This window comes from Myotis myotis, unplaced genomic scaffold (genome assembly GCF_014108235.1).
Source record: "Myotis myotis isolate mMyoMyo1 unplaced genomic scaffold, mMyoMyo1.p scaffold_m19_p_4, whole genome shotgun sequence".
In the NCBI taxonomy this organism is placed as follows: Eukaryota; Metazoa; Chordata; class Mammalia; order Chiroptera; family Vespertilionidae; genus Myotis; species Myotis myotis.
Window position 1 is genome coordinate 54,669,527 of NW_023416346.1, and position 16,677 is coordinate 54,686,203.

The following is a 16,677-nucleotide window of genomic DNA, read 5'->3' on the forward strand; positions in this document are numbered from 1 at the left end:
TTGGATCCTTGACAAATTCATTTATTATTAAGTCTAGTAGTTTCCTGGTAGTGTCTTAAAGGTTTTCTATTTACAATATCATGTCATCTGTGAATCACAGTTTTACTTTTTCCTTTCCAATGTGGATGCCTTTTATCTCTTCTTGTTGTCTGATTGCTGTAGCTAGGACTTCCAAAGCACTTCCACTTACTATGTTGAATAAGATTGGTGAAAGCGGACATCATTGTCTTGTTCCTGTTCTAAAGGGAAACGCTTTTAGATTTTTTTGCATTGAGTACTATGTTGGTTGTAGGTATGTCATATATGGACTTTATTATGTTGAGATATGACCCCTCTATTCCCACTTTACTGAGAGTTTTTATCAGAAAAGGGTGCTGGATTTCATTGAAAGATGTTTCTGCATTCCTGATAAGACCATGTGATTTTTGTTTTTCAGTTTGTTTATGTGGTACACCATATTCATAAATTTGCAATTATTGTATCAGCCATGCATCCCTGGAATAAATCCTACTTGTTCATGCATGTATGATCTTTTTAATATATTGCTGGATCCACTTTACTAATATTTTGCTGAGGATTTAAGCATCTGTGTTAATCAGGGATATTGGCCTGTAATTCTCTTTCTTTGCAGTGTCTTTATCTGTTTTTGGAATTAGGATAATCCTGGCTTTGTAAAAAGAGCTTGGAAGTATTCCTTCCTCTTGAATTTTTTGAAATAGTTTGAGGAGGATAGGTACTAGTTCTTTGAATGTTTGGTAAAACTATACTGTAATTCCATCCAGTCCAGGACTTTTGTTTGCTGAAAGTTTTTAAATTACTTCTTTAATTTCATTTGCTGTTATTGGCCTATTAAAGTTTTCCAATTCTTCCTGATTGAGTTTTCGAAGATTGAATGTTTCTAGAAATTTGTCCATTTTCCAGGTTGTCCAGTTTTTTGGCATATACTTGTTCATAGTATATACTTACTAGTACAATTCTTTTTTTTCCTGTGGTGCCCATTGTTATATTGCCTCTTTCATTTCTGATTTTATTTATTTGGGTTCTCTCTGTTTCTTGATGAGTCTGCCTAGGGGTTCTTCAATCTTGTTTATCTTTTCAAAGAACCAGCTTTTAGATTCATTGATCTTTTGTACTGAATTTTAGTCTCTATGTCATTAATTTCCACTCCGATGTTTATTATTTCCTTCCTTCTACTTCCTCTGGGCTTTTCTTGCTCTTCTCTCTTTAATTCCTTTAGTTGTAGGATTAGGTAACTTATTAGTGCTTTTTCTTGTTTCTTGAGGTAGGCCTATAATGCAGCAGTTCTCAACCTGTGGGACGCGACCCCTTTGGGGGTCAAACGACCCTTTCACAGGGGTCGCCTAAGACTATCAGAAAACACATATATAATTACATATTGTTTACAGTAACAAAATTACAGTTATGAAGTAGCAACGAAAATAATTTTATAGTTGGGGGTCACCACAATATGAGGAACTGTATTAAAGGGTCGCGGCCTTAGGAAGGTTGAGAACCACTGCTATAATGCTATGAATTTTCCTCTCAGGATTGCTTTTACCGTGTCCCAGAGGTTTTGTGTGGTTTTATGTTCATTTTCATTTGTTTCCAGAAAGTTTTTAATTTCTTCTTTGATCTCATTGGTAACCCATTCATTGTTTAGTAACGTGCTATTTAGCATCCATGTATTTGAGTGTTTTGAGGTTATTTTTATTGTAGTTGATTTTTAACTTCATGCCATTGTGATCCAAGAAGATGCTCAGTATGATATCAATCTTTTTGAATTTGAATTTGTTTTATGTCCTAACATATGGTCTATCTTTGAGAATGTTCCATGTGTGCTTGAGAAGAATGTATATTCTGTTGCTTTATGGTGAAATCTTCTGTAAATTTCAGTTAGATCTATCTGATCTAGTGTGTCACTTAATGCCTCTGTTTCCTTGTTGATTTTTTTGTCCAGAAGATCTATCCAGTGATATCAGTGGAGTGTTAAAGTCCCCTACTATGACTGTATTGCTGTCAACCTCTCCCTTAAAGCCCATCAAGAGTTTTTAATGTAGTTGGGTGCTCCTATATTAGGTCCATACATGTTTACAAGTGTTATATTTTCTTGTTGAATCATTCCCTTTGGTGTTATGTAGAGGCCTTCTTTGTCTCTTGCTATGGCCTTTGTTTTGGAGTCTATTTTGTCTGATATGAGTATTACTACCCTAGCTTTTTTTCCCTTTATATATATATATATATTCCATTCTTTATTTTCATTCTCAGGCAGGTCTCTTGTAGACAGCATATATATGGATCGTGCTTTCCTATCCATTCAGCTACCCTATATATTTTGACTGGAGCATTTAGTCCATTAACATTTAAGGTTATTATTGATAGGTATTTATTTATTGCCATTTTTATGTTCTTTATGCCTATGATTCTCTCTCTCTTCTTCATCAAGCAGTCCCTTTAACATTTCTTGCATTACTGGTTTGGTGGTAATGTACTCCTTTAACCTTTTTTTTTTTTTTTTTTGGTCTGGAAAGCTATTTCACCTTCAATTTTAAATGAGAGTTTTGCTGGATACAGTAGTCTTGGATTTAGGCCCTTGCTTTTCACTACTTTGAATACTTCATGCCCCTCCCTTCTGGCTTGAAGTGTTTCTATTGAGATGTCAGCTGACATTCTAATGGGAAATCCTTTGTAGGTAATTTTCTGTCTCTTTCTTGCTGCCTTTAAGATTCCTTGTCTTTAATGTTGGCCATTTTAATTATGATATGTCTAGATGTGGGTCTCTTTGGGTTCATGGTGATTGGGACTCTGTGCCTCCTGAACTTGTGTGACATTTTCCTTCACCAGGTTGGGGAAATTTTCTATCATTATTTCTTTAAACAGGTTCTCTGGTTCTTGTTCACCTTCTTCTCCTTCTGGTATTCACATGTTGTTGTTCAATTTCACATCTATCTTTCTGCTTTTTAATTTTTTTTTCTATTTGCTGCTCTAATTGAGTATTTATTTCTACCTCATCTTCCAATTTGCTGATTTGATCCTCTGCTTCATCCAATCTACTTTTAATTCCTTCCAGCGTGTTCTTGATGTCAGATATGTTATTCTTCATTTCTATCTGGTCCTGGTTCATGGTTTCTATTTCCTTTTTCATGTTGCTATAGTTTGCATGGTCTCTGAACCTGAGCCACGCCCTGGGAGTGGCTGTGGCAGTAGCAGGGTCTCTTTGGCCATAAGAGCTTGAACTACTGGCCCCCTACCCTGAGACTTCTGTGCAGTCAATTGGACTATCTCTCTTTCACACACACACACACACACACACACACACACACACACACACACACTACCACACACTCTCCCTCTCACTCCCTCACTCTGGTCCTGTCAGCCACCATGTTGGAATGCCCTAGTGAGTCTGATCAATGTTTTACAAACTGTAATAATCTGTAATCTTTCTTAAATAAACAATTAGATGTCTTCCTATTCTCTCAAAGTAGAATCTGAGAAATATAACACTTTCTAAATCAAAAAAACTAGGAAATATAAATATAGTTATTCAATTTATTCATGTCCTTATTGAGTTGATGTATATGCTTTAAAAATCATACTTACCACATGCAATTGACAGGTAAACTTGAGAATCTGGTGTCTGGTGTAGAATACGAAATGGAGCTACTTTAGCAGTAGAGTCAAAGACTGAATCAAGAGTCCCAACCAGAAGCCCTGTTGGAATAAAGAAACTGATGAAATAAGGATTTTACAAGAGATGAAATCAATAGTACTTCAAATGACAAAAAACAATGGATTTACTTTTTAAAATTTCTAGCCCAAAGTTTCCTTATAGAGACCTTTCATAAAGAAAAAATATATTCTGGATGAAGAAATTAGTGTTGCAATGTGAGTAGTGTTTGAGAAAATGATCTTTCAATAAAATGTCAAGTTCAATTGTCCAGATCTCAAGATATATTTTCAGTATATATATATACTTCAAATAAATATAACAGGTTGTATATATAACAAGTTAGAATGTAGATACCAGTACCAGAGACTACCTGGGTTTGAGTCCTGGCTCTGCTCTGTCACTTACTTATGTCAACTTGAGCCAGTTGTACCTAACCTTTTCTACACACCCATTTGCAAAATAAGGGGATTAAAATATAATCAACCACAAAGTGTTGTTGTAAAGATAAAATTAGTTATTATTACATATAAAACACTTAGAACAATGCTTACCATGTAGTAAAACACTCAATGTTAGCTAATACTAATATAAGAAAATCTTAGCTATTTAAACAAGATAAAACCTTGATTAATTAAAATGCTTAGGTAAAAGGATTTTTTAAAAACAATTCTTAATTTTTCATTTGGAATTCGAGGTTTTTGATCAGTTAGTTTCAATTTAATGACCTGATTATATTTCCTACTCCTCCTTAGAACAAAGGTTTCAGTTTTCTTAAACAACCAACTAATTTCTCCCTTGGGGTCTTTGTTAAGCAATTCTCTTTTACTTAGAAATGCTAACGCAAGTCTCTAGCCCAGTCTAGCTAATCCAAATTCTACATTTTCTTCAAGACCCGCTTCCCCCATGAAATCTTCATTGGCAACCCCAAGCAATAATGCCTTCCCTTTTCTCTGATTACTTATAGCACTTAAAGTCTATAAAACACAACCTATCATTCTGATAATTAGGCTAGTTATTACAACTATTTGTTAAGTGCTTGAGGTATATTAATTTTATCTCTTTATCTAGATTATTAGTTTGCTGAGGATAATAACCACATCTTCTACCTCTGGGTTTGCACCTTTAATTTTCAACATATTTCTGGACAAAATAGGTGCTAAATTGTTGACTTAGTTGTATCAATGGGATGGCTGAAATACATAAATCCACTTTCCTTTTTGGAAATTTTGATTGGTTGAGTGTTGGTTTTGCTTTATGAAGCATTTATCTTTAATTTAGATTACATATTTTTGAGAAAAACATTAAATCAATTATAAAGCAGGCTTTTGGCTATTTTCCTATCTTTACCCACTTAAAAGGAGTTAAGAATACAAGCAAGCTTTGAATGAGAATATGTATAGGCTGGCAGATGTGAGGTAGGAAGTTATAAACTTAGAGGGATGTAAATTAGAATAGTAGGAGATAGAACAAAGAGATAAAGAGAAATTTGGCTCAACTGAAAGGAAAAGGTGGGGGAGCGTAGATGTAGAAATTGGTAGAAAATAAAAACTGAGGTCACAAAAGCAGAATAACAATTAGCAACCTGCAGAGGGTTGCTAATCACTTGACAAAACTGTCAAAATAAAGGCATTATAATTTCAAACAAAACCATTTATTAAACACAGCCCTGTTTGAGCTTCTAGATTTGCCTCCCAAGAATTTAAATTAAAAAAAAAAAGATTTCAGAAAAGTATTTTCAAATTTGCAAGGAAAATAATTTATTTCACCTTTACCACACTTTCAATAAAACTAGCTCAAACTCAATTTTCTTACTTATATACACTAGAAAAAAGTAATATTAGAAAAATGGGAGAAAGAACAAAGAGGTAAAGAAAAGTTTGACTCAGTTGAAAGATAACAGTGGGAGTGTGAGGGGGCAGAAAGGAAAGGAGAGGCCACAGATAATCATTCCTGGGTAACATCATAACAATTATTTCTCTCATAGAATGTTTTGAGACTGTGTACAAAGTGGTCAAAATCACTGGCAAGAAAGGTCATTCATTTCGTTCTACAACAGAAATGTTTACAAGATAAGTACCTTGCACTGTGTAGAAAGGAAATTGCTAAGTTTTTGTAAGTGCATTAAATCAGGCAGTTCATATAAAACTATGCAACAGATAATTTGGAAGCTAGTTCTAAAATACATTTGTAGTCACTTGGGGGAACTCTTCCAGCTCATTAAGCTAAAATCATTAAGTTTCAGCAAGTCATTCAGGAATTAATATGTGCCAATGTCTGGGTTTTAAAAGTACAAGGCAATAAGTTGACAACTTTGGGTTGCTTTTCCACATACATAGAGGTTTATCATCTGACAGCCTGAACATCCAAGGTCATGAATCAGCCTACACATGGGAAGTCCTTTAGCCATAGTAAACTGGGAAGATAATAGATATTATCTCTCAGCGGCATGAAAAAAAACAACAGATTTAAAAATAATAAGAAATATCATGATTCAAATAATCATTTGAATATCTATAACTGAGTAAGGTACCAATGTTCTAGAGCAGCCGTGGGCAAACTACGGCCCGCGGGCTGGATCCTGCCAGTTTGAAATGAATAAAACTAAAAAAAAAAAAAAAAAAGACCGCACCCTTTTATGTAATGATGTTTACTTTGAATTTATATTAGTTCACACAAACACTCCATCCATGCTTTTGTTCCGGCCCTCCGGTCCAGTTTAAGAACCCATTGTGGCCCTCGAGTCAAAAAGTTTGCCCACCCCTGTTCTAGAGCCTGGTAAAGCTCTTTGGGGTTTCAGTAGCATCCTGCCATACAAGTAAAACCAAACTTTTTAAAGAAATTCACCACCATAATTTTTTTAAAAAAATATATTTTTATTGATTTCAAAGAGGAAGGACGAGAGAGAGATAGAAATATCAATGACGAGAGAGCATCATTGATTGGCTGCCTCCTGCATGTTCCCCCCAACACACACACTGGGGATCAAGCCCGCAACCCGGGCATGTGCCCTTGACCAGAATCGATCCCGGGACCCTTCAGTCCACAGCCGACGCTCTATCCACTGAGCCAAATCAGCTAGGGCTCACCACCATAATTGATGTGTAATACTTTTTTATTAAACGGCATAGCAAATTAACAAAAGAAGCAAGGTTCCATAATTTAAGAAAATAGTCAATTTACAGGTGATGATTATTGTTCATGAACCCATTCTTTGTTTGATTTATCTATTTATTTATTTTAATTTAACGTTTTATTTTGAAACACTTTCAAACTCACATAAAACTTGGAAGAAGAGTACAAAGAGCCATTTGTTTAGAACATCAATGACCTAAAAAAGGAGGAATAGACAAGTAGACCTTGTGCCCCCGACTGTCCTTGGACATGAGGGTCCCCAGGATGCCTCCTCGTCTTCTACATGGTCAGCTCTCGCTGGCTGGGCCCACACGTGCCTCATGGAGGTGGCTGAAAAACATCCCCAAAGGCCTGGGTCCATCAATGCTCAGCCCAGGCCTGACACTTTCTGTACAGGTGACAAGGTTTAGAGAGCCCCGAAGAGCATAAAGGCACCCCCACCCCCCACCCCACCCCCACCCCCGCCACAGCACCGATCACTGTCTCTGAATGTCTTCCTCCCAAAGTCCAGGCTGGCCAAGTTGTGTTTTATTTTTAATTTATTGACTTGAGGGGAGAGAGAGAGAGAGAGAGAGAGAGAGAGAGAGAGAGAGAGAGAGATCTGTTGTTCCACTTATTAATGTATTCATTGGTTGATTCTTGTATGTGCCCTGACCAGGAATCAACCCCCAACTTTGGCTTGTTGGGATGATGCTCTAACCAACTGAGCACCCAGCCAGGGCTCAAACCAATTCTTTTTGGCTGGAGATACAGCACCACTGACTTTACAGATGAAAAATATCCTAACAGGTCTTGTAGGCCAACCTCCAGCACATTCATCTACACTATAGGATCCCTGATAGAAAGCCTAGCATTGTCCTTTATAACCCCAGAGTTTATTTCTCTTAAGGCAGCCTATTGCATTTCATTAATTGGAAAGCCTTTCTAAAATATGAAAGGATATATATATATATATATATATATATATATATATATATAATCTCTACATGGTATAGTCAGGGCTGGCTTCAGGGGCTTGGTGATCTATCCATAGGGCCCTATGCTCAGAAGGGCCCCTTGCCTGGTTAAATGCTCGATTGTCACCATCTTGAAATTCTTAATTTTTAAACAAAGAGTCCTGCTTGTTCCTTTTGTACTGAGCCCCACAAATTAGGTTATAGTGGTTATAACTGGGTAGTGGGATAATGGGTAATTATTATTTTCCTTTTTTATACTTAAACATATTTTCTGAAATTTTTACAATAAACATTTTTTAATCTTTAAGATAGAAAAATAAAGCTACTTCTTACACACCTAAAAAAGGAAGGATGGCCCTAGCTGGTTTGGTTCAGTGGATAGAGCATCAGCCTGTGGACCGAAGGGTCCTGGGTTCGATTCCAGTTAAGGGCATATGTCCAGCTTGCAGGCTCAATCCCCAGTAGGGGGCATGATTCCCTCTCATCATTGATGTTTCTCTCTCTCCCTCTCCTTTCCTCTCTGAAATCAATAAAAATATTTTTTTTAAAAAAGGAAGGGCACTCTGCCAGCCTGGCTCAGTGGTTGAGCATTGACCTACAAACCAGGAAATCATGATTCAATTCCTGGTCAGGGCATATGCCTGGGTTGTGGGTTCAATCCCCAGTGTGGGGCATGCAGGAGGCAGCTGATCAATAATTCTTTCAACATTGATGTTTCTATCTTTCTCTCCCTCTCCCTTCCTTTCTGAAATCAATAAAAATGTATTTTTTTAAAAAGGAAGGTCATTATTGGGATAAATAAAAGGTTACTTTGCAATTTGGGGGACGACACAAAATATATTATACTCTATTAAACATGATGGGTCTTCAAATATGATCATAGCTGACTTGTCTCCTCTTGCTTATTCTTTTCTTCTCCTAGGTTAAAATATACCTAGTTCTTTCAACTGTTTTGTGAGATTGTCTGGGCCTCTTATTATTTCTTCTACTATTCTCTTAATATATTTGTCAAGGTCTCTTATAAAATGTGTCATTCAAACCTGAATACCAGATGTGATCTGAAAAATTGCAGTGTTTTTTTTTTTTTATATTGGGGCTTGGTGGCTGTATTAATAAAATCTAATATCATACTAGCTTTTTTTAGCTACTACATCATATTATCATACTAAGCTTATGATAAACTAAGCAACTTTGATCTTTTTCACAAATATAAGCACCAACCTAGGTATTCTGTCCTATACAGTTGATTTTCTTTAAAAAAAACCTAAAAGCAGTGCACATTTACCCATGTTAAATTTTATCTCATTGATTTCAGCTGAGCATTCTAATTTGCCAAGATCTTTCTGAATCTTGATTTTATTTTCTGGACTCCAAATTTGGAGTCTCATTTTAAACTGCAAATATAAATAATTTGGAGAAGTTTTTGAAACTACTCAAGCTCAAGTTTTCAAGCTACGGAAGCCCAGAGTTTCTAATTTAATTCATCTGGGGTAGGGATTGGGTATTCTATTTTTCCCTTAATGTTGTATTATAAAATTTTCATTCATATAAAAAGTAGAGAGAATATACTGCAACCTCTATGTGCCCATCACCTAACTTTAATAATTATCATCACTTTGTCAGTCTTCTGTCATTTGCCCCATTTAAAGTAAATACTAGACATCATATCAATATCATTTTACCCATAAATACTTATGTCATTTAGTTTGTTTAAAAGTTTCTCAGTTGAATCTAACATGCAGCCAGTGTTGACAAAACTGATCTATGGTAGTAATTTTCCCTTTCAATTTTCAGACACCTGCAAATTTGATAAACATTTCTTTTTTGTGTTAGATTAATTATAATGATGCACAGGTAGGACCAATGGTGGAGTGTTGGAGGGGAGGCCATTAAAACAGCCACAGCTTGAAGATGGTACTCATTATCAATTTGCTAGTTTGACAAGTGGCTCTTTCTACTTGTAAACTAGACTGAGGGCAATGTGTAAGGCAATACTGCTCTAGCTACAGGAATCATTTAAATGAACTTCCTAATTACAAACAAGATTTATTTCCATTCTAAGTAAAATGTTGAATTATAAATTTTGACCATAAAAATGAAACTTTATAGTAGATTCTGTCATTAATTGCTATATTCACAAAGTCAAACAAGTACACCTTTACTGAATTTTTTATAATTTCAATTTCATTAAGTGTTAATGAACAAACTAGTAAACTGTCAAAACACTTAGTAGGAAATACATTCAAATAGGAAAACATAGTGTTCTCAGTAGAGGTGTGGGTTTTCCCGATTTTACTGCTTTTGCTACCAGATCTAAGTCCTTAAAACAGTATTATGCATGCTTATTTTAAAATAATCTAACAACCACAGTGGTATTCTGAAAGCTACCAACTTAAAGATTATTAAAAAACAGTTAATAGTAATTCCTCTTTTGTTCTGTTTTCCCTCTCCCTGAATTTTTAAAATGCATTTACTTGAAAACTGGAAATATGTAAGCACTCATTTCCTTCCCTAATTGAAATCTTTACTCATTAAAAGATTTACAAAAATATTTTAGTGAAGTAACTGATACCCAAAATGGCAGATTATAATAGCATGGGGGGGGGGAGGAAAGAATGCATGAATTATCAATCAAACTTAGTTACAATTCTAAAGATTAAAACATAGGGAACTATGAGAACTGTTACCATTTTTATTTATAGCACCTTCTTACATTTTAAGATTTCATGTATGATGTACAAAAAGAGTAGCCCCACAGAAAACTAAAGAAAATAACAGAATTTAAATTCCTAGCTGCAAAGCAATAAGCAAGTGTGGCCACAAATGAATAAATTCATATACAGTACAGTACTTTAAAAACATTATTTAGAAAAACTAAAGCTGACCATTATTTTGGTTAGTTTTAAACAAGAGGACAACAATTATAGTGATAAAAATCAACAAATGTGATTATCCCTTCTTTGTTTTAAAAATTCACTTATTTTTACTGGAGTAAGGGAGAAAAATAAGACCACCTAGGCTGGAGTGGAAAGAGCTCTAGAACAAAAATAACAACGGTTTAATTCTCAGGTCCCTTCAATTCTCTATCTCAGGTCTCCATCTTCCACAGATGAGGTCATTGCTCTTTAACATTTTCTAATTGCTAAGGGCACTATCTCTTGATTCTCATATTTTCAATCACAAGTAACTGAATATGGACTAACTGCTAAGTCCCCAACAACTGCCATTTTTGGCTTTTGTACTATCATATTATTCCTCCCACTTAGAATGCTTTTCCCATCCCATCCCAGATACTGCTAGTGCTCATAGATGGCTGATTTAATTCAAAAACAATCCAAACTGGTTTTTGGCAAATTGCACCACAGATGTCACACTGGAATTCTGCCAGCAGAATACCACCTATTGTTATTAACCACTATTTTTAGGAAATCTTTGTATCATTTAACAGGACATCTTATCAGCATACTTTACACCAGAACTGGCCTTGGAAAATTGCTTTGGGGGTTTCAAATACCCCTTATTCGTGACTATTTAGAAGCTACCGAAACCAGGCTGATATTATTGACTACCTTAGTAATTATATAGTTTGCTTACTTGTTTATTATCTGTCTGTCCCACCAGATTATAAACTGTGTGAGGGTAGGAACCCTTTCTGTTTTATTCAACAATGTATACTCAAAATCTAGCACAGTAGCTAGCTACCATCCATTTCTCAGCTTTCCTTCACAGCAAAATTCCTAGAAAAAATTATATATATATATTCACTCTGCTCCCAAATATCTGCTTGGCTCATATACTCTAGTCCCTCTGCTCTCTGCTCATATATCACCTAATAGGCCTTCTCAGACCAAATTTTTCTAAAATACCCTCTTTATCCTTATACCTTACTTTATTTTTCTTCATATCGCTCATCACCACCAGCCATATAATACATTATTTGTTTATTTGCCTTCCTCAACTAAAATGTTAGCTCCATGAGAACAGGGATTTTGTTTTGCTCACTGCTGTTATTGCTAGCACTTAAAACAGTGTTTGGATTTTAGAAGGCACCTGTAATTATCTGTTGAATGAATATATCTTGTTCCATTACATTTCCTTTTGTGCTTATATAGCAGCAAGAGGTGGAAAACTGGGCAAATTTTCTAACACAAAGGTAATGTAAAATCCATGTCATAGCTGTACAACATGGTAAACATTGCAGTGCTCTTTATTTTGCTATTAATTTTTAACTTACTTTACAGCCATAGTCGTTCTACAACTGTACAACAGAAGCATGGGATTTCACCAGCTGAATCTTTATTTTTTCAATTATTATGTTTTTAAAAACATAACTAAGATAACTAAAGTTATGTGTACTCTTTAGTACCACTCAGTAAGACAACAAGTGGTATTTATATCTGTAAAATTTCTACTAGTATTTGAGAATTTCTAGGTTTTGGGCAATTGTAGATCACAAAGTAATGCTACTGTGATATTTTATTCTAATTGTTGTACATCACTCTGATTATAAACCATAAATGCACAATCATCATCATACCCAAATTCTTGAATTATTAACTAGCAGTGTTTTGCTTTTACAGTGATATCATTGCATATTGGACATAATGTTACTACTCCAAATAAATTTCTATGTACAACATGAGAAAAGTAATTACTAGGGAAAATGGTACTTAACATCTTACTCCTTCTTTAATAGATAAATGAATACCAAATGTTTATATCGTTGCTCACAGGTTTCAAAACTCACTTGACTCACATAACAATGCTGTGAGGTAGAGAAGATGAGGAAACAACACCTTTACAAAACAATTACAACTGAATAGAGACATAAAAATACTAAAGAATCAGGAAAGATAAAGGAAGGTGGGTTAATGCGGTAAGTGGAATTGTTGGACTCGGTGGTGTACTCATGTATTTGTGGATGTTGGCTTATAGTTAATTTATTAAATAGAAACTCCCTAGGGGAACACTCTGTGTTCCTGTTTGTCAGATCTTCCTAAATCCCATACACTAAAGTTCTTAATAGAATGCAGCACCATAATTCCACTCAGGTAGTAGTTCCCAATTGCAAAGCAGAGCAAATTCACTTGTGTTTAATAAGCCAAATACGCATAAATTATTTTTAATCACATAAAATGAGGTGCTAAATTTAGATGCCATAGAAGAGACATTATCCTTAATCAGGCAGGAGGAACAAGGGATAATGTAAGGTAACTGCAAAAATCCTGAATGGTGAATTACTTATCTAAATGAAAGAATGTAACTTTATATTAAACTAATCTTATGTTTAACAAAAATTTCCACAAGATATTCCACTCTGCTGGGAACCAGGACAATTAAGTAAGATAAAGTTAGACAAATGGTAAATAATCTATCAGATATCCACCAAAAGTGTTTCAGAATTTTAAAAAGGACCTCAGAATTCTAACTTCCAAATTAGTCTCCTATTATAACCATACTAGGGTTCTCTATTGCTCCAATTCCATTATTAGAAAAAAATAAAGTCACCAACTCCACAGTAAAAGTCATTACATTGCTGGTGGTTATTGCCAGTTATTACAAGGCAAAGAAATGAAATCTTAAAGATAGTACAACTAGTAACATTTTGAGATGGTCATTATCTTTTCTTCATTAAACAAAATGTATAAATGAATCTTTTAAAGGAGTAGGATATAACACTGGATTTTAGCAAACAAAATGGATAAAGGCAAGCTTATGCTCGCACAGTCAAACTCCTGTGGGAGATAATCCACATGTGGATTTGTAGTAAAGCACAGCAAAGCTCTTGGCTTCACAATTTTAGTAAGACTAAGGTAATTGAGCAGCCATGAAAATCACCACACACTTTATTTAGCTCTAGACAACTCCCCCTCCAAAAAAACACACACAAAAAAACACAAACACATACACACACACACATACCCCTTGCCCTAGCTGGTTTGGCTCAGTAATAGACCATGGGCCCGCAACTGAAGGGTCACAGGTTCGATTCCCATCAAGGGCACTACTTTGGTTGCAGACTCAATTCCTGGCTCTGGTTGGGGCACATGCAGGAGGCAACCAATTGATGACACATCCATGTTTCTCTCTCTCTGTATCTCTTCCTCCCTTCCACTCTCTCTAAAAATCAATGGGAAAATATCCTTGTGAGGTGAGGTAACAAAAACAACATCTCTTTGGTCCTTTCTTACCCATTGTTTAATTTACATGAAATATAGTGGCAGCTCTCACTTGGTAATTTCAAGCATCTTGACCAGCAGTTCTCAACCTGTGGGTCGCAACCCCTTTGGCGGTCGAACAACCCTTTCACAGGGGTCGCCTAAGACCATCCTGCATATCAGATATTTACATTACGATTCATAACAGTAGCATCATTACAGTTTGAAGTAGCAATGAAAATAATTTTATGGTTGGGTCACAACATGAGGAACTGTATTTAAAGGGTCAGAAGGTTGAGAACCACTGATCTTGACAATACCACAAATAAAACAATCATGCAGAGATATAAGTTGACCACAAAAATTTGGCTATGGATATTCTCAACATTCACCTGTGGTAGAAATCTTGGTTCATTTCTTCAGACAAATCTCTTATTCTAGAGATATGGGGAAGATTAATTGATAGTGGATGGGAAAGAGATAAGAAACTGGTGCAAAGGGTCCATGCTTTAAGAAAGCATGTGAAATGAAAAATCAAATACAGAAAACAAGAAGTGATCATTTAAAGGAAATGTGCAACAAGTAAAAAACCATTTAATATATCACAGTGATTGGATTCTCAAGAATGACTTGCCTATTATTTTTCAGGAATATGGTAAAAAGCAAAATACATTTCCTAATGTGGGTAAATGTGGGCAAGAACACCAGAAAAATTCTGGTCAAACAGAATGATGGGGAACCAAAATATTATGCTGTAACACAGGGCTGTAAGGATCTATTTAAATATATTTTGACTTGTTCTCAATAGACTAAGAGGATAAATTACATCACTGGGTAATGATGAAGACTGATTCTCAAATTTTAATCTGGAAAGTATATGTATCTGTTAAGTGGAAAGATTCCTCTGAGAAATAACACTTGCAACTTTTAAAAACCAGAAAACTAAAAAAAAAAAAAATGTTAATCTAATGAGGTAATTGTCTTTGCCATATTTTCAAAAGAGCCTTTTTAGAAGCTGGATAAGATAGGTCTTGCAGGCTTTTTAAAAATGTCCTGTAGAAACTCAAAATTATTGCCACGCTGGGTGTGGCTTGAAAAAAGGAAATAGCAGCACACATCTTAACAACATACATTGATTTGGCACCTATTAGCTTTCATTTTATCCTCTCTACTCTGTGAGATAAACACCATTTTGCAGAAGAGGAAAAGCAATGTCATCTCCTCCAGGAATCTTTATTCAATCCTTCAGTTATTTGGTTCTAATTACAATTTAGCTGGTTTACTAGTTACTGATTATAATTATAATTTCCCTGGATTACTGGTTACTTCCTCTTAAGCAGACTCTCTCCCACCTATGAGGATTATGAGCACTGCAAGGCAGATAACTGAATCTTGTATCTTTGTACCCTGGCATTCTATGAGGCACCTAGTAGGCACTTAAGGTTGAATAAATGAAAAAAAAAATTGTCAAATGCCATTTAACAAGAGATGCGAATGGGACTAAAGGGCAGAGTTTCTGATTCTTCCCTTTTTCTGCTACTCACACTGCCTAAATTAAGCCTGGTCCGCCACTTCAAGGCCACAACACCAAACTAGAAAATGTCACGCAAAAAAGAGCTCTGGTCTTAGCAATGTCCAAAACTTTGAATGCTCCTACCCCAGAGGAGGGGTCTGAAAATCAAATTCTTTGGGGGCTTTAAGTACTTGACCAAGGAATAGTTCTTGATTTGTAAATCAAAGAATTGAAGGCAGGATGGAAAAGGCAGGAAGAGTTAAAACTTCCGTTGGCTTAATTGGTTTGCTTACAATCATGGCTTTGAAAGAAAAGGGCAGCGCCAAGCACTCAAGACAGGAGTAAACTGTGAAGGTTACTTAGAGAGGGGAGCCCAAGGATTGAAACCATGTAGACAAAGTAAAAGATGCTAAATTGGAAGAGGTCAGCAATTTGGTAGACCTCTCCCTCGCCCTCCCTTCACTCCTTACTCTCTCATTTGAAGCCAGTCCTTCTGGATGTGATGGGGCTCCTTCCTTTCTTTCTCACCATCCTCCCTGCCTCTCCCCCCTCTCGCCCCCCCCCCCCCCCGCACACACGTTTACACTCCTTAGGGTAGTGATTATCAATAGGGATTTTGTGAAAATAGTTAAGTCCTCAACTGCGAATTGGCCCTGGTCACCAGCCTAAACGCGACCCGTTCAGGTCTAACACTCAGCAGCTCCTCCCCCATGAGAAGCGACAGGGAAGGTACTTTGCCTCAGAAAGAACCCGTCCTCCTTTACGCTGTCCCATCGAAAGAGCAACTGCTGATCCAGGGATACATTCTCAGGACTCGAGGAGAGCAACGCAAAGGTGGTGGCGGGGTAAGAACCCCAGTCCTCCGCCCAGGGTTCAGGATCCGGAGGTGGGTGGCGACGAGTAACTGTCCTCCTCACCACCTTCTCAGTACCAGCGACCACGGCCCCGAGGCGGGTGAGGGTGGCCACAACTTACCTGTGAGTCCCCCTCCGCCGTCTTCCCCATAGCCCCGACGCCGTTGCAGCACGAAGTAGTCATTGGACCTTTCCATCAGCCACAGCTTCAGCGCATTTTTCAGGAGCACCTCCTCCGGCTTCAGCCACATCGTCAAGAACTTTGTGCAGCCCGTGAGCAGCGACCTAAATCCCCTCTTCACCTCACCCTCCCACCCCTCTTTTCCCTTCTACTTTTCCTCCCACCAAATCTTCAGGCACCAGTGCTTCAGGTTCAGGTTTTCCACACTTCCCC

At 36.5% G+C, this 16,677-nt stretch overlaps 1 protein-coding gene across 3 annotated transcripts in view; it reads right to left on the reverse strand.

The window, feature by feature from the left end:
* The window catches only part of TBC1D8B (TBC1 domain family member 8B), a 73,225-nt gene extending 56,548 nt beyond the window's left edge, over positions 1–16,677 (reverse strand). Inside the window, exons 1-2 of one of the 3 annotated variants that reach the window (XR_004966976.1) lie at positions 16,405–16,672; positions 3,601–3,711 (exon numbers count right to left, since the gene is read on the reverse strand). Coding sequence is in view for 2 of the 3 variants with exons in the window: in XM_036305421.1 (XP_036161314.1) it covers positions 3,601–3,711; positions 16,405–16,534 (241 nt within the window). In the remaining variant the exon portion in view is untranslated. Of the gene's footprint in view, positions 1–3,600; positions 3,712–16,404 lie in introns of all 3 variants that reach the window. The other 2 variants (XM_036305421.1, XM_036305420.1) reach the window with 2 other exon arrangements.